Below are 17,843 nucleotides of genomic sequence, written 5' to 3'. Positions count from 1 at the left end.
ACATCTGACTGTAGTACTTTTACTTAAGTAGACATCTGACTGTAGTACTTTTAGTTAAGTAGACATCTGACTGTAGTGCTTTTACTTAAGTAGACATCTGACTGTAGTACCTTTAGAGTATACATCTGATTGTAGTACTTTTACTTAAGTAGACATCTGACTGTAGTACTTTTACTTAAGTAGACATCTGACTGTAGTACTTTTAGTTAAGTAGACATCTGACTGTAGTACTTTTTCTTAAGTAGACATCTGACTGTAGTACTTTTACTAGAGTATACATCTGACTGTAGTACTTTTACTTAAGTAGACATCTGACTGTAGTACTTTTAGTTAAGTAGACATCTGACTGTAGTACTTTTAGTTAAGTAGACATCTGACTTTAGTACTTTTACTTAAGTAGACATCTGACTGTAGTACTTTTACTTAAGTAGACATCTGACAGTAGTACTTTTAGTTAAGTAGACATCTGACTGTAGTACTTTTATTTAAGTAGACATCTGACTGTAGTACTTTTAGTTAAGTAGACATCTGACTGTAGTACTTTTAGTTAAGTAGACATCTGACTGTAGTACTTTTACTTAAGTAGACATCGTAGATATTTTGCCCAGCTCTCTGACTGACCTCCCACTTGGTCTCCTCCAGTCTGGGCAGGATGTCGGCCTGCTCCTTCCTGAAGTCCAGGCACTTCTTCTCCAGCTCTTCCCTCTGTGCGAGCATCAGGGTCATCTCCTCCTGCAGCCGCCGCTTGTCCTGCTGGAGCCGGCTGATCTGAGCCTGAAGGGCCTGTTGCGAGCGCTGGGCCCGTCGGGTCACCTGCTGCAGGCGGCCGGCGTAGTTCTGCCTTAGGTCCTCCATCTCACGCTCCCACACGCGCTGCTTCTCCTCGAACACCTGAGCAATGGCCGCCTCGCTCTGGTCCAGGTTACGCCGCATGTGGATCACCTGAGGAACCAGAACACGGGCTTGACTTCAGGCACTGACGCCTGCTCAATGTGTTCTGACTTTATATCACAGAATCCGACTTTATATCTCAGAATTCTGACTTTATATCACAGAATTTAGACTTAATATCAAAGAATTCCGACTTTATATCTCAGAATTCTGACTTTATATCACAAAATTCCGACTTTATATCTCAGAATTTAGACTTAATATCTCAGAATTTCAACTTTATATTAAAGAATTCTGACTTTATATCAAAGAATTCCAACTTTATATCTCAGAATTTCGACTTTATATCTCAGATTTTTGACTTTATATCACAAAATTCCGACTTTATATCTCACAATTTAGACTTAATATCAAAGAATTCCGACTTTATATCAAAGAATTCCGACTTTATATCTCAGAATTATGACTTTATATCACAGAATTCCGACTTTATATCTCAGAATTTAGACTTAATATCAAAGAATTCCGACTTTATATCAAAGAATTCCGACTTTATATCTCAGAACTCTGACTTTATATCACAAAATTCCGACTTTATATCTCAGAATTTAGACTTAATATCAAAGAATTCCGACTTTATATCTCAGAATTTAGACTTAATATCAAAGAATTCCGACTTTATATCTCAGAATTATGACTTTATATCTCAGAATTTCAACTTTATATTAAAGAATTCCGACTTTATATCTCAGAATTTAGACTTAATATCAAAGAATTCCGACTTTATATCAAAGAATTCCGACTTTATATCTCAGAACTCTGACTTTATATCACAAAATTCTGACTTTATATCTCAGAATTTAGACTTAATATCAAAGAATTCCGACTTTATATCTCAGAATTATGACTTTATATCTCAGAATTTCAACTTTATATTAAAGAATTCCGACTTTATATCAAAGAATTCCGACTTTATATCTCAGAATTTCAACTTTATATCTCAGATTTTTGACTTTATATCACAAAATTCCGACTTTATATCTCACAATTTAGACTTAATATCAAAGAATTCCGACTTTATATCAAAGAATTCCGACTTTATATCTCAGAATTATGACTTTATATCACAGAATTCCGACTTTATATCTCAGAATTATGACTTTATATCACAGAATTCCGACTTTATATCTCAGAATATAGACTTAATATCAAAGAATTCCGACTTTATATCAAAGAATTCCGACTTTATATCTCAGAACTCTGACTTTATATCACAAAATTCCGACTTTATATCTCAGAATTTAGACTTAATATCAAAGAATTCCGACTTTATATCTCAGAATTATGACTTTATATCTCAGAATTTCAACTTTATATTAAAGAATTCCGACTTTATATCAAAGAATTCCGACTTTATATCTCAGAATTATGACTTTATATCACAGAATTCCGACTTTATATCTCAGAATATAGACTTAATATCAAAGAATTCCGACTTTATATCAAAGAATTCCGACTTTATATCTCAGAACTCTGACTTTATATCACAAAATTCCGACTTTATATCTCAGAATTTAGACTTAATATCAAAGAATTCCGACTTTATATCTCAGAATTTAGACTTAATATCAAAGAATTCCGACTTTATATCTCAGAATTATGACTTTATATCTCAGAATTTCAACTTTATATTAAAGAATTCCGACTTTATATCTCAGAATTTAGACTTAATATCAAAGAATTCCGACTTTATATCAAAGAATTCCGACTTTATATCTCAGAACTCTGACTTTATATCACAGAATTTCAACTTTATATTAAAGAATTCCGACTTTATATCAAAGAATTCCAACTTTATATCTCAGAATTTCGACTTTATATCTCAGAATTTAGACTTAATATCAAAGAATTCCGACTTTATATCTCAGAATTATGACTTTATATCTCAGAATTTCAACTTTATATTAAAGAATTCCGACTTTATATCAAATAATTCCGACTTTATATCTCAGAATTTCGACTTTATATCTCAGATTTTGACTTTATATCTCACAATTTAGACTTAATATCAAAGAATTCCGACTTTATATCAAAGAATTTCGACTTTATATCTCAGAATTATGACTTTATATCTCAGAATTATGACTTTATATCTCAGAATTTCAACTTTATATTAAAGAATTCCGACTTTATATCTCAGTATCATGACTTTATATCACAGAATTATGACTTTATATCTCAGAATTTCGACTTTATATCTCAGAATTATGACTTTATATCGCAAAATTATGACTTTATATTTCAGAATTTCAACTTTATATTAAAAAAATTCCGACTTTATATCTCAGAATTCCGACTTTATATCTCAGAATTCTGACTTTATATCTCTTCATATATGCCGCATGTGGATCACCTGAGGAACCAGACCACGGGCTTGATTTCAGGCACTGATGCGTTCTCAACATGTGTCAGACTCCTAATGAAACATGTGCATATCTAGCTTCATAATTAATAACACGATTCACTGACATTTGAAGGAAACTTTAGGGAACTTCTTGGAACAACCAAAACAGATTATAACCTTGTTTACCATTAAAACAATAATTAAACAATAATTCCCTGGGAGCAGGTCTGATCTTCAATGGTCTATGCAAAACTAAGTCAACTTAATGATAATATTAAAAGTACTAATATTAAATTTAAAAAAATGTGTCTGCGAAATTAAAGAAAATTAATTAATTAATAAAATAGCCAATGGTGTATACAAATGTAATACAATTGTTTTTTTGTTGTTGTTTATTAAGTATTCAATTCAATGCAAAACTAAAGAAATAAAAAAATTAAAGAAATAAAATATTCCATGATGTTTAAAATTAAATTAATAAATTTATTAATATCTAATAGTGTATGCAAGTATAATTAATTAATTCATATCGAATTTTGTATACAAATTAAATGAATAAATAAATAAAATATCCAATGTGTATGCAAAATTAAATTAATTAATAATGAATGGTGTATACAAATTAATTTAATTAAAATGAATAAATAAAATAGCCAATCGTGTATACAAATTTACTAAAGGGGTGGTTACATGCGATGTGACTTGTGTAACTTTAGTTAGTGTGTAATGTCGCTGCTTGAGCATAAACAGTCTCTGTAAAGTTACAGCGCTGAAAGTTCACTGCAAACGGAGATATTGTCTTTTAAAGTTACGGCAGTTTATTGCCTACAAAAATGGCTGCTTTGGACTACAACGAGCTTCTTCCTGGGTTGGTGACATCATAAACCCTCGCTAGTCTACGCAGATGTGACTTCTGCCCCCCAAAAAATAAAAAATAAATAATAATAATAATAATAATATATATATATATATATATATATATATATATATTGGGTCACCTTACTTACTTCTTGTTCTCTCTCCCACAGCCGGTCCTCCAGGTCCTGGATGACATCATCGGACGAGGGCGAAGGTCGCAGCGGCGCCGGCGCGTCACTCATGTGGCTGAGCCGCTGGTAGGAGGACGAGCTTTTGCCGGAGGACGAGCGGCCGCTGTCAGACGCACTGAGCCCGTTCTGGAAGCCCGGTTTATCCAGGCCGGCGGTGCCGAGCCGGTTAATGTGGCTGGTGGAGGCGCTGAGGGGTCCGAGCGGCGCCGGCCCGTAACTGGAGCCGGTGTATGTGGGCAGGCTGGTCAGAGAGTTCCTCCCCGAGTCCGAGAGACTGCCCTGAGCGGCCCGGCCCGCGCCCACGTTTGGGCCTCTGCTGCCGGGGCTGTCCTGGTTCTGACCCGCCTTGTCTCCGCTCGGACCCGCGGCCGATCCGGAGCTGCTCTGAATGGGACACACCAGATTCTGCATGGAGTGAAAGCTCTTCGGCACCACGGGTTTGAAGGCTGACGGACGCACCAGGGAGTCATTGGTCTGCAGAGAGACAGTCAAATTTATTCATAAAGTGCTTTTACAATGACGATCACAGTGTTTAGGGTTAGTTCACCCAAACTTTCACTGACACCGATGTCATTTCCTCTCTTAAGACCCATAAAGGCACTAAAGACGTCGTTACAAAGCCCATCTCACTACAGCGGCTCCACAATCATTTTATGAAGAGATGAAAATAGTTTTTGTGCGAAAAAACCCCTAAATGATGATGGCCCATTTCATAACAAAGCTTCGAACCGTTATGACTCAGTGAATCGATTCCTGATTCGGATCGCCGATGTCACATAATTTCAGCAGTTTGACACGCGATCCGAATCATGAATCAATACGCTTATTCATAACGGTTCGAAGCTTTGTTTGTCAGGTTCTGCATGGAGTGAAAGCTCTTCGGCACCACAGGTTTGAAGGCTGACGGACGCACCAGAGAGACATTGGTCTAAAGAGACAGAGTCAACTAATTTATATCCCGCTTTTAAAATGCCAATCACAGTGTTAAAAAGGGTTAATTCACGCAAAAATGTAAATTGTGTAATTAATTCCTAATTAATTAGTTGTTGGACAGCCTTTAGACCTCCGCTCATCTTCAGACACAGATGAAGATATTAGTGTTGAAATCCGATGGCTCAGAAAGGCCTTCATTGACACCAATGTCATTTCCTCTCTCAAGACCCATAAAGGCACTAAAGACGTCGTTACAAAGCCCATCTCACTACAGCGGGTCTTGAAGAAATCGAGAGCAGCCATAGACGTGGGTTAGAAAACAGAAATGGGGAAAGAAAAGCGTTAACATTAACATTACTATTCTGAAACAATATAGAATTCTGGTTATATAGCCAACATTAGCTACTATTTTTTCTGTTCAACTTTTATTAGACTCCAGGCTGAAATAATAGAATAAGCATAAAGCATGCATATTTGTCTATACCCATGTTGATTAGGGTATTAAAAGCTTGAAAAGTATTCATTTAAGGTACATTTACAACCGATAAAAATGTAATTAAGTTGCGATTTATTGTGAGTTACTCATGACAATCATGCGATTAATCGCGCATTAACTCATGACAATCATGTGATTAATCGTGCATTAACTCATGACAATCATGCGATTAATCGTGCATTAACTCATGCCAATCATGCGATTATTCGCGCATTAACTCATGACAATCATGCGATTAATCGTGCATTAACTCATGCCAATCATGCGATTATTCGCGCATTAACTCATGACAATCATGCCATCAGTCGTGCTTTAACTAATGACAATCATGCGATTAATCGCGCATTAACTCATGACAATCATGCCATCAGTCGTGCTTTAACTAATGACAATCATGCGATCAATCATGCATTAACTCATGACAATCATGCCATCAGTCGTGCTTCAACTAATGATAATCATGCGATCAATCATGCATTAACTCATGACAATCGTGCGATCAGTCGTGCTTCAACTAATGACAATCATGCGATCAATCATGCATTAACTCATGACAATCGTGCGATCAGTCGTGCTTCAACTAATGACAATCATGCGATCAATCATGCATTAACTCATGACAATCGTGCGATCAGTCGTGCTTCAACTAATGATAATCATGCGATCAATCATGCATTAACTCATGACAATCGTGCGATCAGTCGTGCTTCAACTAATGATAATCATGCGATCAATCATGCATTAACTCATGACAATCGTGCGATCAGTCGTGCTTCAACTAATGACAATCATGCGATCAATCATGCATTAACTCATGACAATCATGCGATCAGTCGTGCTTCAACTAATGCCAATCATGCGATTAACCGCGCATTAACTCATGACAATCATGCGATCAGTCGTGCTTTAACTAATGACAATCATGCGATTAACCGCGCAGTAACTCATGACAATCATGCGATCAGTCGTGCTTTAACTCATAACAATCATGTGATTAATCGTGATTAAATATTTTAATTGATTGACAGCCCTATTATTTTTTATTTAGTACTGTCCTTACATGAAAGATATTAAAATTAGTACATAAAAGATCTAAACATTCCTAAATCTCAGAGCGTGTACCTGTGCATTGGGAGGGTTGTGATTATCAGGTTTGGCTTTGCTCTTGCCCTTGTGCTGTGGTGGAGCTTGACAAGCATGCGATTAATCGCGAGTTATCTCATGACAATCGGGATTAATTGCGAGTTAACTCACAGCAATCATGCGATTAATCGTGAGTTAACTCATGACAATCATGTGATTAATCGCTATTAAAAAAAAATTAGATTTTTTATTTATTTAGTACTCTCCTTACATAAAAGATGTAAAAATGAGTACATAAAAGATCTCAGAGCCTGTACCTGTGCATGCTCGAGCTTTCCGGAGACAGGAAGTTGAACGGGTTGTGATTATAAGGTTTGGTTTTGCTCTTGCCCTTGTGCTGTGGCGGAGCTTGACAATCCTGCGATTAATCGTGAGTTAACTCATGACCATCATGTGATTAATCGTGAGTTAACGCATGACCATCATGCGATTAATCGTGATTACATGTTTTAATCGATTGACAGCCCTACTAGCTTTTATTTAGTACTATCATGCAATTAATCGTGGGTAAACTCATGACTAGCATCCAATTAATCGCGAGTTAACTTATGACAAGCATGCGATTTCGTAATCATGCTATTAATCACGAGTTAACTCACAACAATCAAGCGATTAATCTCGAGTTAACTCATGACAATCATGCCATTAATCGTGGGTTACCTCATGACTAGCATGCGATTAATCGCGAGTTAACTTATGACAAGCTTGCGATTTCATAATCATGCTATTAATCACGAGTTAACTCACAACAATCAAGCGATTAATCTCGAGTTAACTCATGACAATCATGCAATTAATTGCGAGTTAGCCCATGACAATCAAACGATTAATCGCGAGTCAACTCATGATAATCAAGTGATTAATCACGAGTTACCTCATGGCGGTCATGCGAATAATCGCAAGTAAACTCATGACAATCATGCGATTAATCATGATTAGAAATTTTTATTGATTGGCAGCCCTATTTTTTTTTAGTACTGTCCTTACATAAAACATCTTAGAGCCCGTACCTGTGCATGCTCGAGCTTCCCGGAGACGGGCAGAATGTTGGGAGGGTTGTGATTATCAGGTTTGGCTTTGCTCTTGTCCTTGTGCTGCAGCGGAACTTGATGGCCACCGTTCTTGTCGTTGTTCAGCACGATGTTGTTCCCGCACAGGTCCAGACTCTCTCCACGCCGGTGTCCGTCCCTCCGCGCCCCGTTGGCGAACACCACGTTGGTCACCAGCCTCTCGCCATTGACCGTCTGTTGCCGGTTGGCGTTGTGATGAGCGGCGCGCTCCGGGTCGGCGTGATGGCGAGCGTAGTCCCGCTCCGGGTCGGCGGAGACGCCCTTGGTTTTGGTGCTCGGGCCGGGGATGCGGTCGGCGCTGAAGCTGCGGTCGTCCAGGCGGCGGCGGGCTGCGGCGGGAGGCGGTGCGGCCGCCAGGGGCCCGTTCGGGGTGGTGCGGGTCCCCACACTGCGCATGGTGATGGGCCGCTGACTGGAGGCCCCGCTCCCTACGCTGCCCATGCCAGGAGCCTCGAGCGCTTCACTCCGCCGCCCACAGGCATGAAGGGGAAGGGAGCCAGGTCACACACACACACACTGCAAACAACACACCAGAAGAGGTTACACCAAAATATTAGGGCCTATTAGCCTGACGTGGTCATACTCAGCTCTAGTCAGAATATGAGTCTGTGCTCCATTGGGCTGTGATTATGGGGCGTGTTTCAGCCCAACCAGGAAAGACCTCGATTGGACAGAACGACAACCAATCAGAGCAGCAGAGCGACGCATAACGTTAGTTGTCAAATGTCAACAGAACTCAACTGCACTGTGTTGCCAAGTCGGTTGGATGGATAGATGGACAGATAGATGGATGGGAAAAAAGAACTCAAAATTAAGAGAGTTTTTGTTTAAAATTAGCTAAATAATCTGCTAACGGGGTAAGGAAAATAATCTAAATTCAAACAGAAAACAAGATTATTTTGCTCACCCCAATGGCAGATTATTTATCTTATTTTAAGCAAAATCTCTCTTAATTTTGAGTTATTTTTTCCCAAAACAAGACAATAACTTTTGCTTATCTAGTAAATACTTCTTGTTTTAAGAGTTTTTAGATTGTTGGACTAGAAACAAGACAAAAATACTAATTAAGGAAATATTTTTTTGCAGTGTGAATAAACGACATACGCAGAACGTCTTCCTCCTCGTGTTAAACGCTCACCAGACGTCTCAAAAACACGACAGCACGCCGCAGATCAGACAGACCAGAGCTGCTCAGGTCAGAGTCCCATGAAGCGCTCGCGTAAACATCAACACGGGTGAGGATTAAACATTAACCACCGCGTCTGGATCTGTGGTGCCACACATCCGCTTCAGGGAAAGAAATCACAGCAAACCAATTACATTAGCAATTCTCATCATGGCCACTATCATTTGTGAAGACAAGTTACATATATAGCAATAGCATTATTTAACAATACTAGCATGATTTAACATTGCTGGTTTTGTTTTAACATGTTACTAGCATGATTTAGGACGGTGTTAGCATTATTTAACACACTGCTGTTGTTTTAACGTTGCTGGCATGTTTTTACATGTTGCTAGCAATTATTTAGCAAAATCTTAGCATGATTTAACACATTGCTGCCATTTGTTTTAACATGTTTGCTATCATGATTTAACACAATGCTAATCATGATTCAACACACTGCTGTCGTTTTAACATTGCTGGCATTTTTTAACATGTTGCTAGCATGATATAACATTGCTGGGCTTTTTTCAACATTGCTGGCATGTTTTAACATTTCTTGCATGGTTTAACATGTTGTTAGCATTATTTAACACAATGTTAGCATGATTTAACACTGCTGTCGTTTTAACGTAGCTGGCATGGTTTAACATGTTGTTAGCATGATTTAACACAATGTTAGCATGATTTAACACACTGCTGTCGTTTTAACATTGCTGGCATGGTTTAGGACACAATGTTAGCATTACTTAGCACAGTGCTAGCATGATTTACCATTGCTGGTTTGTTTTAACATGTTGCTATCATGATTTAGCACGATGTTAGCATTATTTAACACACTGCTGTCGTTTTAACGTAGCTGGCATGGTTTAACATGTTGTTAGCATGATTTAACACAATGTTAGCATGATTTAACACACTGTTGGCGTTTTAACGTAGCTGGCATGGTTTAACATGTTGTTAGCATGATTTAACACAATGTTAGCATTATTTAACACACTGCTGGCGTTTTAACATTGCTGGCATGGTTTAACATGTTGTTAGCATGATTTAACACAATGTTAGCATGATTTAACACACTGTTGGCGTTTTAACGTAGCTGGCATGGTTTAACATGTTGTTAGCATTATTTAACACAATGTTAGCATGATTTAACACACTGCTGTCGTTTTAACGTAGCTGGCATGGTTTAACATGTTGTTAGCATGATTTAACACAATGTTAGCATGATTTAACACACTGTTGGCGTTTTAACGTAGCTGGCATGGTTTAACATGTTGTTAGCATTATTTAACACAATGTTAGCATTATTTAACACACTGCTGGCGTTTTAACATTGCTGGCATGGTTTAACATGTTGTTAGCATTATTTAACACAATGTTAGCATGATTTAACACACTGTTGGCGTTTTAACATTGCTGGCATGGTTTAACATGTTGTTAGCATTATTTAACACAATGTTAGCATGATTTAACACATTGTTGGCGTTTTAACGTAGCTGGCATGGTTTAACATGTTGTTAGCATGATTTAACACAATGTTAGCATGATTTAACACACTGTTGGCGTTTTAACATTGCTGGCATGGTTTAACATGTTGTTAGCATTATTTAACACAATGTTAGCATGATTTAACACACTGTTGGCGTTTTAACATTGCTGGCATGGTTTAACATGTTGTTAGCATTATTTAACACAATGTTAGCATTATTTAACACACTGTTGGCGTTTTAACGTAGCTGGCATGTTTTAACATGTTGTTAGCATGATTTAACACACTGTTGGCGTTTTAACGTAGCAGGCATGGTTTAACATGTTGTTAGCATTATTTAACACAATGTTAGCATTATTTAACACACTGTTGGCGTTTTAACGTAGCTGGCATGTTTTAACATGTTGTTAGCATGATTTAACACAATGTTAGCATGATTTAACACACTGTTGGCGTTTTAACGTAGCTGGCATGGTTTAACATGTTGTTAGCATTATTTAACACAATGTTAGCATTATTTAACACACTGTTGGCGTTTTAACATTGCTGGCATGGTTTAACATGTTGTTAGCATTATTTAACACAATGTTAGCATGATTTAACACACTGTTGGCGTTTTAACATTGCTGGCATGGTTTAACATGTTGTTAGCATTATTTAACACAATGTTAGCATGATTTAACACATTGTTGGCGTTTTAACGTAGCTGGCATGGTTTAACATGTTGTTAGCATGATTTAACACAATGTTAGCATGATTTAACACACTGTTGGCGTTTTAACATTGCTGGCATGGTTTAACATGTTGTTAGCATTATTTAACACAATGTTAGCATGATTTAACACACTGTTGGCGTTTTAACATTGCTGGCATGGTTTAACATGTTGTTAGCATTATTTAACACAATGTTAGCATTATTTAACACACTGTTGGCGTTTTAACGTAGCTGGCATGTTTTAACATGTTGTTAGCATGATTTAACACACTGTTGGCGTTTTAACGTAGCTGGCATGGTTTAACATGTTGTTAGCATTATTTAACACAATGTTAGCATTATTTAACACACTGTTGGCGTTTTAACGTAGCTGGCATGTTTTAACATGTTGTTAGCATGATTTAACACAATGTTAGCATGATTTAACACACTGTTGGCGTTTTAACGTAGCTGGCATGGTTTAACATGTTGTTAGCATTATTTAACACAATGTTAGCATTATTTAACACACTGTTGGCGTTTTAACATTGCTGGCATGTTTTAACATGTTGTTAGCATTATTTAACACAATGTTAGCATGATTTAACACACTGTTGGCATTTTAACATTGCTGGCATGGTTTAACATGTTGTTAGCATTATTTAACACAATGTTAGCATGATTTAACACACTGTTGGCGTTTTAACATTGCTGGCATGGTTTAACATGTTGTTAGCATTATTTAACACAATGTTAGCATTATTTAACACACTGTTGGCGTTTTAACATTGCTGGCATGGTTTAACATGTTGTTAGCATGATGTAGCATAATGTTAGCTTGATTTAACACACTGCTGTCGTTTTAATGTAGCTGGCATGTTTTAACATGTTGCTAGCATGATGTAGCATAATGTTAGCTTGATTTAACACACTGCTGTCGTTTTAACATTGCTGGCATTTTTTAACATGTTTCTAACGTGATTTAGCACAGTGCTAGCATGATTACCATTGCTGGTTTTGTTTTAACATGTTGCTAGCATGATTTAGCACGATGTTAGCATTATTTAACACACTGCTGTTGTTTTAACATTGCTGGCATGTTTTTACATGTTGCTAGCAATGATTTATCAAAATCTTAGCATGATTTAACACACTGCTGTCGTTTGTTTTAACATGTTGCTAGCATGATTTAACATTGCTGGGCTTTTTTCAACATTGCTGGCATGTTTTAACATTTCTTGCATGTTTTAACATGTTGTTAGCATGATTTAACACAATGTTAGCATGATTTAACACACTGCTGTCGTTTTAACATTGCTGGCATGGTTTAGGACACAATGTTAGCATTACTTAGCACAGTGCTAGCATGATTTACCATTGCTGGTTTGTTTTAACATGTTGCTAGCATGATTAAGCACGATGTTAGCATTATTTAACACACTGCTGTTGTTTTAACGTTGCTGGCATTTTTAAAATGTTGCTAGCATGATTTAGCACAATGTTAGCATGATTTAACACACTGCTGTCGTTTTAACATTGCTGGCATTTTTAAAATGTTGCTAGCATGATTTAGCACAATGTTAGCATGATTTAACACACTGCTGTCGTTTTAACATTGCTGGCATTTTTAAAATGTTGCTAGCATGATTTAACACAATGTTAGCATGATTTAACACACTGCTGTCGTTTTAACATTGCTGGCATTTTTTAACATGTTGTTAGCATTATTTAACACAATGTTAGCATTATTTAACACACTGCTGTCGGTTTAACGTAGCTGGCATGGTTTAACATGTTGTTAGCATGATTTAACACAATGTTAGCATGATTTAACACACTGCTGTCGGTTTAACGTAGCTGGCATGGTTTAACATGTTGTTAGCATGATTTAACACAATGTTAGCATGATTTAACACACTGTTGGCGTTTTAACGTAGCTGGCATTGTTTAACATGTTGTTAGCATTATTTAACACAATGTTAGCATTATTTAACACACTGCTGTCGGTTTAACGTAGCTGGCATGGTTTAACATGTTGTTAGCATGATTTAACACAATGTTAGCATGATTTAACACACTGCTGTCGGTTTAACGTAGCTGGCATGGTTTAACATGTTGTTAGCATGATTTAACACAATGTTAGCATGATTTAACACACTGTTGGGGTTTTAACATTGCTGGCATGGTTTAACATGTTGTTAGCATGATTTAACACAATGTTAGCATGATTTAACACACTGTTGGCGTTTTAACATTGCTGGCATGGTTTAGGACACAATGTTAGCATTACTTAGCACAGTGCTAGCATGATTTACCATTGCTGGTTTGTTTTAACATGTTGCTAGCATGATTAAGCACGATGTTAGCATTATTTAACACACTGCTGTTGTTTTAACGTTGCTGGCATTTTTAAAATGTTGCTAGCATGATTTAGCACAATGTTAGCATGATTTAACACACTGCTGTCGTTTTAACATTGCTGGCATTTTTAAAATGTTGCTAGCATGATTTAGCACAATGTTAGCATGATTTAACACACTGCTGTTGTTTTAACATTGCTGGCATTTTTAAAATGTTGCTAGCATGATTTAACACAATGTTAGCATGATTTAACACACTGCTGTCGTTTTAACATTGCTGGCATTTTTTAACATGTTGTTAGCATTATTTAACACAATGTTAGCATTATTTAACACACTGCTGTCGGTTTAACGTAGCTGGCATGGTTTAACATGTTTTTAGCATGATTTAACACAATGTTAGCATGATTTAACACACTGCTGTCGGTTTAACGTAGCTGGCATGGTTTAACATGTTGTTAGCATGATTTAACACAATGTTAGCATGATTTAACACACTGTTGGCGTTTTAACGTAGCTGGCATTGTTTAACATGTTGTTAGCATTATTTAACACAATGTTAGCATTATTTAACACACTGCTGTCGGTTTAACGTAGCTGGCATGGTTTAACATGTTGTTAGCATGATTTAACACAATGTTAGCATGATTTAACACACTGCTGTCGGTTTAACGTAGCTGGCATGGTTTAACATGTTGTTAGCATGATTTAACACAATGTTAGCATGATTTAACACACTGTTGGCGTTTTAACATTGCTGGCATGGTTTAACATGTTGTTAGCATGATTTAACACACTGGTGTCGTTTTAATGTAGCTGGCATGTTTTAACATGTCGTTAGCATGATGTAGCATAATGTTAGCTTGATTTAACACACTGCTGTCGTTTTAATGTAGCTGGCATGTTTTAACATGTTGTTAGCATGATGTAGCACAATGTTAGCTTGATTTAACACACTGCTGTCGTTTTAACATTGCTGGCATTTTTTAACATGTTTCTAGCGTGATTTAGCACAGTGCTAGCATGATTACCATTGCTGGTTTTGTTTTAACATGTTACTAGCATGATTTAGCACGATGTTAGCATTATTTAACACACTGCTGTTGTTTTAACATTGCTGGCATGTTTATACATGTTGCTAGCAATGATTTATCAAAATCTTAGCATGATTTAAGACATTGCTTGCATGTTTTAACATGTTGCCAGCATGATTTAACACATTGCTTGCATGTTTTAACATGTTGCCAGCATGATTTAACACATTGCTTGCATGTTTTAATATGTTGTTAGCATGATTTAACACAGTGCTAGCTTGCTTTAACATTGCTGGACTTTTTTAACATTGCTGGTATGTTTTAACATGTTGTTAGCATTTTTAACATGTTGCTAACATGATTTACATTGCTGGCCTTTTTAATGTTGCTAGCATGATTTAACACAATGCTAATGATTGCAGGCATGTTTTAACATGTTATTAGCCTGATTTAGCACAAGATAGCATGATGTATCACTGCTAGCATGTTTTAACGTTGCAGGCATGTTTTAACATTTTGCTAGCATGTTTTTAACACCGATCAGCATGAAAGATTTCATTGAGATCTCTTAAAATATTTCAATAGTTTATCCTGAAAGAGTCCAGAGCAAGCCGAATGAAAATGAATGTTCAGGTGATGTTTGAGATCCTGGACTTTTGATACCATTATTTCACTTCTTCGCGAGAGGTAAAGCAACATCTGGGCCAATGCTATGCAGAGATCAGGGATGGATATGTTGGCATTTGGATAATTTCTATATATGTATACCGCAGTGCATGATTGTTGTCTGTAAAAGTACACACACACACACACACACACACACACACACACACACACACACACACACACACACGCACACGTATGTTTTTGTGACATATGGGGACATTACACAGACGTAATGTTTTTTATACTGTACAAACCGTATTTTCTATTCCCTTACACTGCCCCTAAACCTACCCATCACACACACACACACACACACACACTGCCCCTGCCCCTAAACCTACCCATCATACACACACACACACACTGCCCCTAAACCTACCCATCACACACACACACACTGCCCCTAAACCTACCCATCACACACACACACACAATCACACACACACACACACACACACACACACACACACACACACACACACACACACACACACACACACACACACACACACTGCCCCTAAACCTACCCATCACAGGAAACATTCTGCATTTTTACTTTCTCATAAAAACTCCTCCTGTGTGATTTATAAGCCTTTTGTAAAGTGGGGACATGGGTAATGTCCTCATATTTCACCCTCTCCTGTAATACCTGTGTCATACCCATGGCATTATACACATTTGTGTCCTCATATGTCACAAAAACATGCCCCCCCCCCCTCCCCCCCACACACACACACACACAGTGTGCAGTAGCACAAGTGGTCCAGCAGAGTCTCCATCACTGGATCAGATCAGCACTGGCACGTGCCTCTACTACCACACTCACTCACTCACACACACACACACGCACGCACACACACACACTGGCATTACATCATCGCTCACATGCTTCATATTTCCGACACACTCACTGAAATACTGTCATAACCACCCGGACACACTCCTCAAAGATCCGCGCATGAGCTCAGGCACAAAGGCCAGTGCGATGCATACATGTAAACATGCAGTGTTAATGCGCACTGCACACACACACACACACACACACACACGCAGGATGACAGTAAAAACAGGAGATGGAGGCCTGTACACAAACAGCCCTCGTGCTCTACAGATGACATCCCATAATACACACTAAAGCGCATCTTCACCTCCCGAAGCGGACATGAACGGGCCTAGTGATGCTACTAACCGGAGACCGGACGCGTTCAATATCCGCGTTGATCATAACGCGCCTCCATCTCGCGCCAGCATCAGCAGCACAATGGAGATCCAACGCTCACCTGATCGCATTACATAATGCGCGTTACTGCTCATGCACAATGATGCATCACTGCATCCGCATCCCTCCATGACAACAGCAGCATCAGCACCACACACACACACACAAACTCACTGTCTCGCCGCGGATCTGTATGTCCGTCTGTTCCGATGCTCCTCTGCCGTTGCGAACGAACGCGCGATGCGTTGCCGCTGACGCCCGCGACGGAGATGTAGTGCGCAATCGCGACTGCGAGCGAGCGAGCGAGCGTCGCGCATCAGCTGAGAGACACACCCACCTGCGCCCCGCCCCTTTTGGACGCGGGCGGCCACGCCCCCTTCATGCATATCATCAACCGATTATAACATAAATCATGAGTATTTAGTTACTATTGAATAGTGTTACTATTTCATTAGTTATATTTTAAATAGGTGCTAATCAAATTACAGTTTCATCTTTCAGCGATTGGTGATTCTCAGACTCTACAGATATAATATAGTTCTGTTTATAAGGTTTATAACCCTTGCAGAATATGCACAATTGTAATAATTTTAACAAATTAAGAGGGAGCATTATCCTGCTGGAAGAGCCACAGCCACCAGAATACCGTTTCCATCAAAGGCTGAACATGGTCTCAGCAATGCTTAGGTAGGTGGAGCGTGTCAAAGTAACATCCACATGGATGGAGGACCCAAGGTTTCCCAGCAGAACATTGGCCAAAGCATCACACTGCCTCCGCCGGCTCGCCTTCTTCCCATAGTGCATCCTGGGGCCATGTGTTCCCCAGGTAAGCCACACACACACACACACACACCCGGCCATCCACGTGATGTAGAAGAACACGTGATTCCTCAGACCAGGCCACCTTCTTCCATTGCTCCGTGGTCCAGTTCTGATGCTCACGTGCCACTGTTGGTGCTTTCGGCGGGGTCAGAGGTCACCCTGCCGCCCCATACGCCTCAAACTGAGCTGCTCTGTGTATTCTGACAGCTTTCTATCAGAACCAGCATTAACTTCTGGAGCAGTTTGAGCTCCAGTAGCTGGTCTGTTTGATCGGACCCCACGGGCCAGCCTTCGCTCCCCACGTGCATCAATGAGCCTTGGCCGCCCATGACCCTGTGGCCGGTTCTCCACTGGTCCTTCCTTGGAGCACTTTTGATAGATACTGACCACTGCAGACCGGGAACA

The 17,843-nt window shown here is 38.7% G+C and overlaps 1 protein-coding gene across 4 annotated transcripts in view; it reads right to left on the bottom strand.

Annotated features, from left to right (window-relative positions):
• The window catches only part of LOC137071611 (leucine zipper putative tumor suppressor 3), a 33,765-nt gene extending 16,811 nt beyond the window's left edge, over window positions 1-16,954 (bottom strand). Inside the window, exons 1-4 of one of the 4 annotated variants that reach the window (XM_067439771.1) lie at window positions 16,791-16,954; window positions 7,927-8,502; window positions 4,303-4,818; window positions 622-942 (exon numbers count right to left, since the gene is read on the bottom strand). In XM_067439771.1, the coding sequence (XP_067295872.1) occupies window positions 622-942; window positions 4,303-4,818; window positions 7,927-8,427 (1,338 nt within the window). In that variant the 5' untranslated portion in view covers window positions 8,428-8,502; window positions 16,791-16,954. The other 3 variants (XM_067439773.1, XM_067439775.1, XM_067439772.1) reach the window with 3 other exon arrangements.
• Between the last annotated feature and the right edge of the window lie 889 nt (window positions 16,955-17,843).

Source organism: Pseudorasbora parva, chromosome 3, assembly GCF_024679245.1.
Source record: "Pseudorasbora parva isolate DD20220531a chromosome 3, ASM2467924v1, whole genome shotgun sequence".
Taxonomy (NCBI): Eukaryota; Metazoa; Chordata; class Actinopteri; order Cypriniformes; family Gobionidae; genus Pseudorasbora; species Pseudorasbora parva.
This window is presented reverse-complemented; position numbering and strand designations above follow the sequence as displayed.